Source organism: Alnus glutinosa, chromosome 14 (assembly GCF_958979055.1).
Source record: "Alnus glutinosa chromosome 14, dhAlnGlut1.1, whole genome shotgun sequence".
Lineage (NCBI taxonomy): Eukaryota > Viridiplantae > Streptophyta > Magnoliopsida > Fagales > Betulaceae > Alnus > Alnus glutinosa.
Window position 1 is genome coordinate 507,937 of NC_084899.1, and position 13,938 is coordinate 521,874.

The 13,938-nt window shown below is 37.8% G+C and overlaps 2 protein-coding genes across 2 annotated transcripts; one reads left to right on the forward strand and one right to left on the reverse strand.

Moving 5' to 3' along the window:
- Positions 1-5,993: 5,993 nt before the first annotated feature.
- Positions 5,994-8,809, reverse strand: LOC133857433 (uncharacterized). The gene is made up of 4 exons (XM_062292698.1): positions 8,609-8,809; positions 7,721-8,516; positions 6,352-7,509; positions 5,994-6,251 (listed from the first exon to the last, which is right to left on the reverse strand). Exons 1-4 carry the CDS (start codon positions 8,807-8,809, stop codon positions 6,187-6,189), a joined length of 2,220 nt encoding a protein of 739 aa, XP_062148682.1. The 3' UTR covers positions 5,994-6,186.
- Positions 8,810-11,368: 2,559 nt separating this feature from the next.
- On the forward strand, positions 11,369-13,855 carry LOC133857435 (protein FAR-RED IMPAIRED RESPONSE 1-like). The gene is made up of 4 exons (XM_062292702.1): positions 11,369-11,886; positions 12,055-13,516; positions 13,618-13,704; positions 13,781-13,855. The coding sequence occupies exons 1-4, from the start codon at positions 11,369-11,371 to the stop codon at positions 13,853-13,855; spliced, it is 2,142 nt and encodes a 713-aa protein (XP_062148686.1).
- Positions 13,856-13,938: the final 83 nt, after the last annotated feature.

A 13,938-nucleotide genomic window follows, 5' to 3' on the forward strand; every position in this document is an offset into this window, starting at 1 on the left:
TGTATCAATATGAAGTAAAATAATTGACGTGTCAATCCTTGACTAACTCTAAACAATTTGAACATCGTAGCATCCCTGAGATAAAAATGATAGATAATGTATATACCAACCTCGTAGATTTTCTCCATGCACGCATCTTATCCCTTCTCATAACCTTTCTTAATATTGCGGTCAAGAATTTCCTTTGGCACATAAAGCTCTTTGGCTTTCTCTAGTACAGCAGCCAAAGCCGTATTTGATATTGGATTTGGACCCCATTTCTTTACACTGGATCAGTGGAAAATATGGGCGCGCATTTTAGTCCCATAGTAGTCTATAGCACTGACTTAACATTATAGGTATGACCCATAAGAAAACTAAATAAATAACTCAATGTACATCAAAGTAAAGACTACGGTCATGAAAAAACCAAACCAAAAATAGGGTAGCAAAAAAACTTCATGGCAGTTTTATGCTAATATCCCTCAAAAGCAGAGAATACTACCAAGCAGAACCCACTGTAAAGAAACTTCTGCTAGTAAGTAATTGGTAGGAGCAATGTTCTATATCTTTTTTTTTTTTTTTTAATTTACTTTCAGATTGTGAATTCAAGAAAAAGTTAACTAAAAATGGAGTAACTTCGCAGAAACGACTTCCTTTCCAATCCTTGAATATAGCTTTGCTTTCTTTGCATCTTGCACCCCCTGCATTTAAATCATATTTAGAAAGATAAAGTCGAAGGCCACAAAGGAAGTAAATCACATTTAGAAAGATAAAGTCGAAGGCCACAAAAAAGTCTTCCTGGATTCATGATTGATAAAAACCTTGCATCACACACAAAAGAGTTCAGGTAGAAAAAGGGTTGGGGAAAAAAAAAACTGAAAATTGAAAGAGAATAAATGACCCATATTAAGATTGAAGTAATCTCCCCTAAAATATATTTAGTTATTTCATCAAACATATAGCGTTCAAGTAGAATTGCAAGAAAACAACCAAAGCAAAAGTGACAACAAAAATCTTCCCTGATGTTCGTCTGAGAGTGAGAGAAAAGGGAAAAAAACCGTAATCGGAGAGAGAAGAATATGTGTACCGAAAGCCCCCAAATCAACTTTAAAAATGACCCACTTTCAATTCTGCAGCAAAGCCAAAAAGAAAAAACTGAGAAATACAAAACCAAAAACAGAGAGAGAACGTGCGTTAGAGAGAAAAGGAAAACGGAGGAAGAATGAAGAGAGAATAGCGGAGAAGAAGAAGGAGAAGAGAAAGAAGGGAAAGAATAAAGAAGAAGAGAGGGAGATAGAACGTCCATGAAAGTTAAGAGAAAAGGGAGGGACGGTGGGGAAGAAAACGTTTGGGTTTGGAGAGAGAAAACGTTTGGGTTTGATTTTTACGATCACCCGTTCATGCCATGTGTCAGAGTTTAAGCTCTCAGGCAAAACTCAGCTTTTTTATATGAATAATAATTCAATGCCACTGAAATATACAACTTTTCACCACCTTGCCTATGTGGCAATGTGGTCCCCTACTACTTTTTAAATTTTTTTATTTTTTAAAAATAAATTAAAGTGGGGGACCACCTTGCCACATAGACAAGGTGGTGAAAAGTTGTATATTTAGGTGGTAGTGAATCACTACTCTTTTTATATATATATATATATATATATATATATATATATATATATATATATATATATATATATATATATATTATGATATGATATATGATATGATAAGTCAGATTAAGATTGACCTATATAGTCTTATACTAATAATTCAACACGTGAACATGAATTACTACTACTAAATAAGGAGTAATTCTAAACGTCATATCCATGTCCCTCTTGTGTCCCTCTAAAAATGAGGTGGCCTTTAAAATCACCATGTGATCAAAATTCAATTTTGATCAATCACAAGCTCAATGGTGATTTTAAAAGCCATCTCATTTCTAGAGGGACACAAGAGGGACATAAGTATGACATGTAGCATTACTCCTAAATAAGACCTCAAAACCTAATTGCATACCGTGATCTTTTCCATAAGGAGGATTGAGAAAAGGTAAAGATATGCACCGCCCCAGAAAAGGTGGATAAACATCAAATCTAGCAGAAACTAGCTAACCAATATCAATTCCATATCCAAGAAAGCATTGGCGTAATTTTTGATTGACCGTTAATTTTTGACATATCTCGTAAACTTGATATGAAATTAATAAATTAGGGTTAAGAATCTATTGTTGATATATATAATCTTATTTTTATACACTACAAAAAAAAAAGGGGATTCGCCACGTGGCTACAATAGCAGTTACTGTAGCCACGTGGTCATATAGCAACGTGTCTTCCAAAACACGTTGCTATATGTAGGAGAAAAGCCGAGGTAAGTATTTGGCCACATAGCCATATGGCCGGGTGTAATTATTCCATGTGGCTATGTGGTCACGCATATTAATTACGCGTGGCCACATGGCCACGTGTACAAATTACACGTGGCTAAAATATTCATATTTTTTTATAATTTTTTCAGGAATTGAAATTTTTTCTTTTTTTTTTTTTTTTTTTTTTTTTTTAAGATTTAAAATTTTAGTCACGTGTTTTATTGGCCACGTGGCAATTAAGCCACATGGCTAAAATATTTATATTTTTTTTTAATTTTTTTTAAGAATTTATTTATTTATTTTTTTGAAGATTTAAAATTTTAGCCATGTATTTTATAGGCCACGTGGCAAATAAACCACGTTGCTATTTGTTATTTGGAGGGAAGGGACGTAAGCGGGAGTTCTCTTAAAATTCAAAATTGAGGTTTCTTCCCTTTTGTTTTTTTATAAATTTTAAGTTTTCTTTTATTTTTTTCTTACATATCTCTCTTTCTCTTTCTCTCAATATTGAATAATAATAAAAAAAATTTCTTTCAACTCTCTCTTCTTCTTCCTCGTCTCTCTTTGTCTCACCCTTTTTTTTTTTTTTTTTTTTTTTTTTTTTTTTTTTTTTTTTTTTTTTTTTCAGAAGATGACGACTCACCCACTGGCCACACGACTCGATCGCCACCACCCGGAGAAGCTCGTTTGCGTCTTCCACTTTTTCTTCATTTTTGAACTCTCTTGGAACTCTGTGTTGACCGGATGTTAATTTTGGGTTGAATTTCATGGGGGAGGAAGGGGAACATAAATTGTTTTTTTTGGGTTGAATCTCTATGCCGGTTATTGATTTTTTGGGTTTAATCTCTATGCCAGTTATTGTTTTTCGTTGTCGGGGAACGGAAAATTCGCTTCGAATCTCGCCGGATCTCGACGATGAGTTGGACCTGAAGATCAAGCACGGATCTCGCCGAAGATCCAGTGAGATATAGTGATATACGTACGTATACGTATATTGTATACGATCGATATTTAAAAAAAAAAAAAAAAAAGAAGAAGAAGAAGAAGAAGAAGGAGAAGGAGAAGGAGAAGGAGAAGAAGAAGAAGAAGAAGAAAGAACAGAAATATATGTTCTTTTTTTTTTAATTTTTTTTTTTAATCTGGTTTTTGGCGACGTGGGTTTAGGGTAGGTGGCTAAAAATACCTATTTTTCTTTTCTTTTTTTTTTTTTTTTTTTTTTTTTTTTTTTTTTTTTTTTTTTTTTTTTTTTTTTAAATGCATTTAGCCATGTGGGTGTCCCACGTGGCTAAATAACCACGTTTGTGAAAAGCCACATGTCTAATTGGCATTTAGTAACAACCGGATTAACTACGCATAACCCACGTAGTTAATTTTTTTTTTTTTTGATGAATAAGTAGAACTATTATTAACAAATGAATCAATTGTACAGAGAACCAACAAAACACCAAAACACATTACAAACTAACACTAACTCAGTATGTTAACATCAATATTCCATTTGTGACATAAGTTGATGTTTTCCAAAGTCTTCTTGAACTTCCCTTTCCCAGAAACCCGGAACCTCACCTCCCAGAAAATTAACTTCAATATCTGCTCTTCATTTCTAGGTTGACTTCCAAACTTTATCTCATTTCTTGTTCTCCAAAGACCGTATACAGCAGAGCTCAATATCAGTTTACATATTGACCCCATCAAGGACTTAGTCTTCCAAGTTCTACACCCTTCTTCTATCAAACCATCCCAACTATTAGGAGGATTTAAGACATCACAACGTTGTAAACAGGTTTTCCAAATTCGGGAACTAAACTCACATAAAAAGAATAAGTGGTCACGACTCTCAGTTCCATTTCTGCAGAAGACACAATTTGTATCCCCCTCATAACCCCAAGCCAGCAATCGATCGCCAGTGGTGAGCCTATTATTGACTGCTAACCAAAGGATAAATGCTTGTTTTGAAATAGCATGCTGATGCCAAACCAGCGGCCACCAGTTGACAATGACCTTTTTCTGTCGAAGATAATTCCAAGTATCAGAGCAATCATAGGAACCAGAACGAGATATGGACCACACAGGCTTATCAATCTCACCAATAGGCACTTCAGGTAACCTACTCTGTATATCAACTAACATCTCAGATCGTGCAGGCTTCCAGCACCATACTCCATTTTTTAAAACAGAATCCAGTTTAGAGTCTAACCGACTATGAGAGTCATACACAACTCTATAGCCAAATCTATCAACCAAGCCTCCAAATGGGTGCCAATTATCAATCCACATATGAATCTGACTCCCCGTGCCTACTTCAAACTTAATGAAGTCTCTAGCTAGGCCACGCATCTTCAATAACTTTCTCCAATTCCAAGAATTGTTTTTAGGAATGCTCACACTCCAAAAGCTCTTCCCCTTTAGTAAGTATTCTTGGACCCAAGCAACCCATATCGATCCAGATTTAGCAAATAAACTCCATATATGCCTCATCATGGAAGAAATATTCCAAATTTCCAACTCCTTAAGCCCCAAGCCACCCTCCTTTTTAGGGAAACAAATTTCAGCCCAAGACACTTTAGCCTTTGCAGCACACCCCTCTTTCCCATTCCACAGGAAACGGTTAAATTTTTGGCTAATATCTTTGATAATCTTTTTAGGGAGAATAAAGATTCCAGACCAATAGACTTGAATGCTATACAGAATAGAGGAAAGAAGCTGCAATCTTCCTGCAAAAGACAGATTCTTGGAAGTCCAAGAGTCTATGCGGCCAGCTATCTTCTCAATAAGCACCCGGCAATCCCCTGCAGAGAGCTTAGAAGAGATAAGGGGGACTCCAAGATAGCGAACAGGGAAATGACCTTCCCTCATCTACACCTCAGCAAGCAAAGAACCCTTCATCCTATCCGATACACCAGAACAAAACAGAGAACTTTTGGAAGGATTAGCTTTTAAACCAGAAAGTAATTCAAACTCCAACAAAGCAGCTTTAATGATGGATATGGAAGATAAACTAGCATCTGAAAAAATAAGCAGGTCATCCGCAAAGCATAAATGGGTGAGTTTCATCTTAGAACAGTTGTGATGAAACTTAAATCCCGACCCTTCTCTAGTATAATCCTTCATTATCCTTGAAAAGACTTCCATAGCAAGAACAAACAAATAGGGGGATAAAGGATCCCCTTGCCTCAAGCCTTTCTCCCCTTTAAAATATCCAACCAAAGTCCCATTAAGGGAAATAGAAAATCTGGGAGATGTTATGCACATCTTGATCCAATTTGTGAATCTGGCAGGGAAACCAAAACAGGAAAGGCAATGAACAATAAACTCCCAATCCACTGAATCATATGCCTTCATCAAGTCCACTTTCATGGTGCATCTAGGAGAACCACCATTCCTATGATAATTTTGAACCAACTCTTGAGCCAGAAGGACATTCTCAGAGATACATCTACCTGGAATGAAAGCAGATTGATTCCTACTTATTAAGGAATTAAGAATAGGCAGCATCCTATTAGACAGAATTTTGGTTATGCACTTGTAAATAACATTACAACATGCAATAGGTCTAAAATCCCCCATAATCGAGGCATTTGGCTTCTTAGGGACCAAGGTTAATATAGTGGCATTAACCTCTTTAAGAAGGAAACCAGTATTGAAAAAATTCTATATAGCCTTAACAACATCTTCACCCACAACATGCCAAGAAGACTTGATAAACTCAGCTGTATACCCATCCGGGCCAGGAGCCTTATTAGGCTTCATGCTGAAAAAAATACTCTTAATCTCCTCAGCCGTAACATCTCTATCCAACACAGCAGCTTTATCAACTGGAACAATAGGAGAAATCAGGTACTGAATTCTCTCAGCAGATGCAGCAGTGAAATTAGTACTCTTTGACCCCAAAAGCTTCCTATAAAAATCCATAGCCATCACCTTTAACTGAGCAATGTCTTCCACCTTATTGCCTTGTTCATCATACAAGAAGGATATAGTATTCCTTGCTTGCCTACCTTTGAGAACCCGATGGAAAAAAGCAGAATTTTGGTCACCAAGCTGCAGCCATTGGTTCCTTGCTTTCTGTTTCAAGAAAGCCTCTTCAGCTTTTGTGATGGAAACATAAGCATGAAGACATTTCCGCTCTTTCTGAAGACAATCAGCCCTTCCTCTAAAGTCCAAAACAGTCCTTTGAGCCATATCAAGTCTATCTCGAGCTTGGATCACCTTACTTCTAATATCACCATAACAACTTGCAGTATTAGTCTTCAAAACAACTTTAAGGGCTTTTAGTTTACTGCACAGCCTATACATAGGCACTCCATAAACCTTCTGTCCCCACCCAGCAGTCAACCAATCCTGAAAATCAGTGTTCTCCAACCAGAAATTACAGAATTTAAAAGGTTTTGGACCGAAACTCATCAGTGTACCCACTGTAATTGTAGCAGGAGAATGGTCTGAAACACCTCCAGAAGGAAAATCAACTTTGGTATCCCCAAACTTAATAAGCCACTCTTCATTTACCATAACTCTGTCGAGCTTCCTAGCCACAAAATCGGCCCCTTCACTCTTATTATTCCAAGTGAAAAAACAGCCACTAAACTTCAGATCAACAACTTCTAGGTTATTTAAACATTCCCCAAACTCCTGCTCATAAGCATTGAGCCTATCCGAACCCCACTTCTCAGCCAAATGTCTCACCACATTAAAATCTCCACAAAGGATCCAAGGATTAGGAAACACCCTATCCTTTATGGTTTTTAGATTCTGCCATAACACCCTTCTTTCAAGTGGCTTATTAGCTCCATATACAAAGGACTGAAACCAAATGGACCCCTCTTTAAGATAATGTACACAGCAGCTCACACTTTGATCACATTTATCAATAATAGTGACATCAAACTCCCCTTTATCCCAGCAAACCCAGATTCTGCCTAAAAAATGATGCTCATAATTGAAGCAAAAACCCCAATCTGGAAACAAAGCAACCACAATATCATTAGACTTATGAGCCTTAACTCTAGTCTCAATAAGGCAGACTAATTTAATCCTCTTCTCCTTTACTATTCTCCGAACCTCATTTTGTTTGGAGGGATGGTTCAACCCCCTCACATTCCATACAAGGATGTCTATGAATGTGGAGAAAAGCCCCTCCTCATATCCCCATCCAATTCCTCCAATTTACCCTTTCCTTTGTCCACAGGAACAGGAGTCTCCATTTCATCCAAAGCCTGTTGCAAAGCTATATTAGATTTCCTAACCTCTGCATCATCAAATTTTCTGCCATCCACCCGAGCTAGCAGCTGAAAAGAATTGGTCCAGTGGGAGCTATTATCAACTGAACCAGACCTAGTCTTTGGAGTTTTCCTAGATTTAGCTACAGACCATTGACCAACACCTGAAGGCCCTCATTTATCAACCCCTTAGCATTCTTAATAGGAAGCTCTTGTTGAACTACTTGTTGGACTGGAACTATCTTCTTAGGCACCCAAACAGTCTTTTCAGTCTTAGAGCAAGTATGTGTAGCATGTCCAAACAATCTACAATTCTTGCATCTAATCGGCAACCAAGGATACTCCACACCAATTTTTAGTATCTCCCCATCAATGCCAATAATACCTATATCCTTGGGAAATTCAGCATCAATATTCACCTCAACAAGAACTCGGGCAAAACCAAGTCTTAACTGCTCTTCAGTCACCGAATCTACACATAATGGTTTCCCTATCCCACTAACAATATGACTTAAACATATTGTATTCCAATACTCAAAAGGGAGATTATGCAGTTTAATCCAGATAGGTACAGAATCTAAAGAGAGTTTCAGCAATTGCATACCTGGTGTCCACCTTCTTAGGATGATGGGCTTATTGGCAAAATACCACAATTTCTCCTTCAGAACAGCATCCCTACTTTTCTCATCAGCAAAACGAAACAAATATAACCCATTTTCCAAGAGGAACACCTCAATAGTACCATACCTATTCCAGAGGCTATCCACAGCACGCTTAACCACAAAGAATGGAAGCGGTTTATCAAGAAATTGTCCAATCATTGCAGATGACCATTTCTTAATCCCTTCTTCAACAGCTACCCTTGGAGGCTGAATAAGAATCTTTCCATTTTGCCTAGGTGGCTCATGAAATTGGAGAGACCCAGCAGATTTTCCAGATTTGAAAAGCTGGCACCAATCTTGAATTTCCCTGTATTCATCTTGTGTACACCCCCCTCATTCTGCCCCTGAACAGGAAATTTCGATCGTATGACACCCACCAGATTTTGCTCCTCAGAATCAAGCCCCTTCATCTCTAAATCAGCCCCCTGCTTTTCCTCAATACCAACATCAGATACCATCAGATAAGATTCCTTACTGACCTCATCTGCATCCTCAGAACCCTTCTGGACCGAACCCTTACTCTTCTCAACATCAAGATCATTCACCTCTGGGGATCCAGAATCACAATCTCCCTCCATATTCGCTACTACATGATCTTCAGAAATAGCCTCAGAATCGGCACCCACCGGCTCACAAACCGCCACAACCTTCTTCCCAACCCTTCCTCGTTTCTTGGCAATGAAAATGAACCACCAGAAAACTGGTCAACCAGAAAAATCCCTCCAGGCATACTTCTGGCATACAGCTCCGGCGCCCTAATCCGAGTCACGCGCGCTCACACGCGAGATCAAACGAGCGAGTAAACCACAATCACACCAAAACAGATTTTTCTAACTGCTTATGCCACGTCAGCAAAAGAGCTTCAACCCACGCAGTTAATTGCACATGGCTAACCATTAACAACATGGAGAAATGATCTACACACATCTGCTTCACAACTTCTTCACAACACGCCAACGTGGCAGTAATAAAATATATATATTTTTTTTTTTCTCTTTTCGTCATGCTGCTAGAAAACCGAAGACCAAAAACGTGGGAATTTCAAACTTTTCATTTCGCACGAAGACCTCTCTCTCTCTCTGAAATCTCTCTCCGTATAGATCTGGAGAACCCGTCGTCCGTCGTCCGTCGTCCGGCGCACCCGTCGTCCGCCGTCCGTCGTCCGGTGATTCCAACGCTGCCCAGTACTCCGAGTTCTGAAATTTGCCTCCGGTCAGTGACGTCGTCGGCTCCGTCGTTCGGTGCTTCTGTCGTCCGTCTTCCGGCGCTTCAGATCTGGAGAACCCGTCGTCCGTCGTCCGGCGCACCCGTCGTCCGCCGTCCGTCGTCCGGTGATTCCAACGCTGCCCCAGTCCTCCGAGTTCTGAAATTTGCCTCCGGTCAATGACGTCGCCGGCTCCGTCGTCCGGTGCTTCCGTCGTCCGTCGTCCGGTGATTCCAACGCTGCCCAGTCCTCCGAGTTCTGAATTTGCCTCCGGTCAGTGACGTCGCCGGCTCCGTCGTCCAGCGCTTCCGTCGTTCGTCGTCCGGTGATTCCAACGCTGCCCAGTCCCTCCGAGTTCTGAAATTTGCCTCCGGCCGGCCAGTCTAAAAAAAGGTTTCTCTCTCTCTCTCTCTCTGTGGCCGGGTCTCTCTATCTGCTATCATATTTTCTAGTTGTATACAATATTATATCCTTGTTTTCAATAGGAAATATCTGGGATGTATTAATTTTGTTTCTCTCTTATAGTTGAGATGCTGTTTGAATTGTTTCATATCAAGAGAAAGTTAGAAAATGTCAAATGCATATGCCTTGGAACTGTGCATTTTGATGTGCCGTGAAATAAAAACATGCTGTCAGAAGCTGCAATGTATAGCAAGCAATATAAATCATTCTTCTAGGAAATTATATTTAGTTGGCATATGTTAATTCATGTGCAGCTTTGGTGTTGTGTTGCTAGGGGTGATCTCCTCTCCCCATTTTATGACTGTTATGAAAAAATACATGTTTATAAATATACACGAAGTGTGTTTATTAGATCATAAAGTAGAGACGGTGATGAAGTTCAATAAAGTATTAATGAGCTTATATATTACTTCAGGGGCATTTTTACTTGAAAAATCATGCATCAATTGGAAGGTAGACAATTATGGTTATGTGTGTTATACATAATTAATAAATATAGTCATGGTAATTCAATTACTTTGAGATCATATACTAAGTTGTATGATTGATTTGAAAAAAATATATCTGCTATCATATTTTCTAGTTGTAAAGAAGCAACTTTCTGATGTTAACTTAACTCAGGTGTTCTGAAGAAGTAAATTTCTTATGAAACTCTGGTGTATAAAAATCTAAGCCTATAGAGGAGAAAAGGAAGAAGGAAAAAAGATTAAAGAAACCTACATTAATAATTGTTTTAGAAATATATTACTAATTAAGATAGAATTAGAAAAAAAAGGTCAAAGCGCGTGCATTTGTCATGCTTGCTACTTAGTTGTTTCTTTTGTAGTTTTGTTTGGTTGTTTGTCTAGAGTAAAGTGTTCTGCTTGGGGTTGTTTCCCTTTGTTTCTAGAGCTTATTTTTTTTATCAATTAACCATAGGAGGATGTTAATTATGCAAGTAGATTTCTATAATAAATTTGACTATAATTTTTCTTCCACCTTGAATCCCTCATCTCTAATAAATTTGACTATAATTTTCTTCCACCTTGAATCCCTCATTTCTATAATTTTCTTTCACTATTCTTGTGTTATATATTCATGTCTAGTCTTACTTTTTCTACAATTCTTTAATGTGTAATAGAATTTTATTATTATTAACAAATTCTTACATTTTGGGTGCAAATTAACTTGTAGTGCTTTTTAATATAGCATTTTCCAAAATGGACTCTTCAAGTTCACGATTGGATACCGAGGGTCAATTTGACGGTGCTTTAACCCATCAAGACGACCATCAAAATGGTTAGATTTTTGACTTTTTTTTGTTTTTATTTCTTTATTATTATTCTAGGCTTTTTTTATAAATACACATTGTATTCTTTTTTGGATAGATGTGGGTGAAAAAGTTGAAGAACCGAAGGATTTAACGACGTTTATTTCAGATGAAGAGTTGAGTGATAAGGATGATGAGAAAGTTGAAGAACCAAAGGATTTAATGACTTTTAGTTCAGATGAAGAGTTGAGTGATAAGGAAGAAAATGTGGTCTTACCTGTGGTGTTAAAGGATGATGAGAAAATTGAAGAGCCGAAGTCATCAATGACTTTTAGTTCAATGGAAGAAGTTTGCTCTTATTATAGGAGGTATGCTAAGCAAGCTGGGTTTGGTGTAGCTCATAGAACCTCGAGAAAAACGAAGGGTATAAAAAGTTACATAATGCTTATATGTACTCGTGGAGGTGACGAGCGAGCTACAAAAGATGTTGCGAAGCCAATTCCAACAACTAATAGAACAGGGTGTGGTGCTAGGATTTGTGCGAAATTATGTGGTGATGGAACGTGGTTTTTGAGTAAAGTTGAGCTGACGCATAATCATTCGTTAAGCCCGGGTAAAGCGAGATTTTTTAGAAGCAATAGAAAAATTAATGATGCTGCAAAAAGAAGACTTGAGCTAAATGATAGAGCAGGAATACGTCTGAGTAAGAATTTCAATTCTTTAGTCGTTGAAAGTAGGGGGTTTGAGAGTATTTCTTTTGGAGAGAGAGATTGTCGGAATTATATTAATAAGGCAAAAGAACTCCGTCTTGGTAAAGGGGGTGCCCAAGCACTTTGTAATTACTTCAGAAGAATGCAAAAGCAAAATAGTGGCTTCTACTTTATGATAGATATGGATGATGATTGTAGGTTACGAAATGTTTTTTGGGCAGATGCACGGAGTAGGGCAGCATATGATTTCTTTGGAGATGTTATTACGTTTGACACAACGTATTTGACCAATAGCTATGACATGCCCTTTGCTCCTTTTGTAGGAGTGAATCATCATGGTCAATCTATACTTTTGGGGGCAGGACTAATTTCAAGTGAGGATATAGACACATTTGTGTGGTTGTTTAAATGTTGGTTGGAGTGCATGAATGGCCAAGCCCCTAAAGCAATTATAACAGACCAGGATAGAGCTATGAAAAATGCAATTGCTATTGTTTTCCCTGGAAGTCGACATAGATATTGTCTGTGGCACATTATGAAAAAGTTCCCTGAAAAATTTGGATCACATGCTAATTTTGATGGCATTAAGAGTGCCATAAATAAATGTTTGTATGACTCTCAAACGTGTGAAGAATATGAGGAAAACTGGAAAGATCTACTGGAGAAGTATAACCTTCATGATAATGCATGGTTGAACGAGTTATATAGGGATAAGACATTTTGGGTGCCGGCATACATGAAAGATACGTTTTGGGCGGGAATGAACACTACACAGCGAAGTGAAAGTATGAACGCATTTTTTGATGGGTACGTGCACTCACGAACCACATTGAAAGAATTTGTTGATGAATATGATAATGCTTTAAGGAGAATGGTCGAGAGTGAGACATGTGCTGATTTTGATTCTTTCAATCGCACAATCTCATGTATAAGCGCCTTGCAGATAGAGAAACAGTTTCAAGTTGTCTACACAAATGCGAAGTTCAAAGAAGTACATGATCAGTTTGTGAAAATGATGTCCTGTAATAACTCTCATCTCAAAAGTGAAGGTGCAATTTCCACGTTTGAAGTTATTGAATATGTTGCCGTTGGAGACCACTTAATAGAAAAAACATTTCTTGTTTACTTCAATGAAGATGAATTGGAAGTGAAGTGCACATGTGCATTGTTTGAAGTAAGATGCATCTTATGTAGGCATTCACTTTCCGTGTTACGGACAAAGAAAGTGACAACTTTGCCACAAAGATATGTTCTTGATAGATGGAGGAAGGATATTAAGCGAGAGTACTCGAAGGTTAAGAGTAGTTATGATGCCATTGGTGATAATCCACATGCCCAAATATATGACAAGGTGAGAAACAATTTTGAGGAATTACTATCGCTCGCATCAGAAAACACTGAGGAACGTTGCATGGAACTAATGAAAAGAATTGATCAAATGAAGGAGTTGTGGCGTTGCGAAAATCAAGCTTCTGGCATTCCAGCTACTGTTGCATCTTCTAGTTGTCAAAAGGTGCTTAGTCCTCATAAGGTTACTTGTAAAGGGAGGCCAAGAACAAAGAGAAAGGTGTCTGTTATAGAAACAGTGGTAAAGAAATCTAATGTATCAAGCAAGCCACCAAGAGACAACAATGCTAGAACGAAGAGACGGAAAATTCAAGTTAGTGATTTCTTTATTTTTTTTATTATTTATGTCCACATTTTACTTGCTTAAAAACATGTGTGCTTTCCCACATTGCATAAACCATTCTTTAATTGTAGGCCTCGAAATCAACGAAAAATCAAGGCAACACTAGTCAATCTCCGTTGCCTTCTGTACCTTTTGCAACTCACGATCATAGTACTCAGGTAATTAGCCAATATCTCTTTATTTTTTAGTTGATTTTTGATATTTCACGAGGATATTTAATGTTTGTTTTTGCAGGATTCCGTCGCTTCGTCATCAACAGTTGCTCACACCTTCAGTGGTCACCATCATTCTATTCTTTTTCAGGTATAATTTGTGTTTTTTAAAGTAATTGTTTCTCGATTGGAATTTATATGCGTACAATAAGAGAAACGAATCATGCGTGCATTCATTAG

Excerpts from the sequence above, each read along its gene's own strand:
- LOC133857435 (XM_062292702.1), top strand. The coding sequence starts at position 11,369 with ATGACTTTTAGTTCAGATGAAGAGTTGAGTGATAAGGAAGAAAATGTG. Across the intron at positions 13,517-13,617 it reads CGAAGAGACGGAAAATTCAA|GCCTCGAAATCAACGAAAAA; the intron begins GTTAGTGATTTC and ends CTTTAATTGTAG. Across the intron at positions 13,705-13,780 it reads CTCACGATCATAGTACTCAG|GATTCCGTCGCTTCGTCATC; the intron begins GTAATTAGCCAA and ends TTGTTTTTGCAG.
- LOC133857433 (XM_062292698.1), bottom strand. The coding sequence starts at position 8,809 with ATGGAGGGAGATTGTGATTCTGGATCCCCAGAGGTGAATGATCTTGAT. Across the intron at positions 8,517-8,608 it reads ATTCTGAGGAGCAAAATCTG|CTTTTCAAATCTGGAAAATC; the intron begins GTGGGTGTCATA and ends GATTGGTGCCAG. Across the intron at positions 6,252-6,351 it reads TTTCCATCGGGTTCTCAAAG|GAAGCTTTTGGGGTCAAAGA; the intron begins GTAGGCAAGCAA and ends GGATTTTTATAG.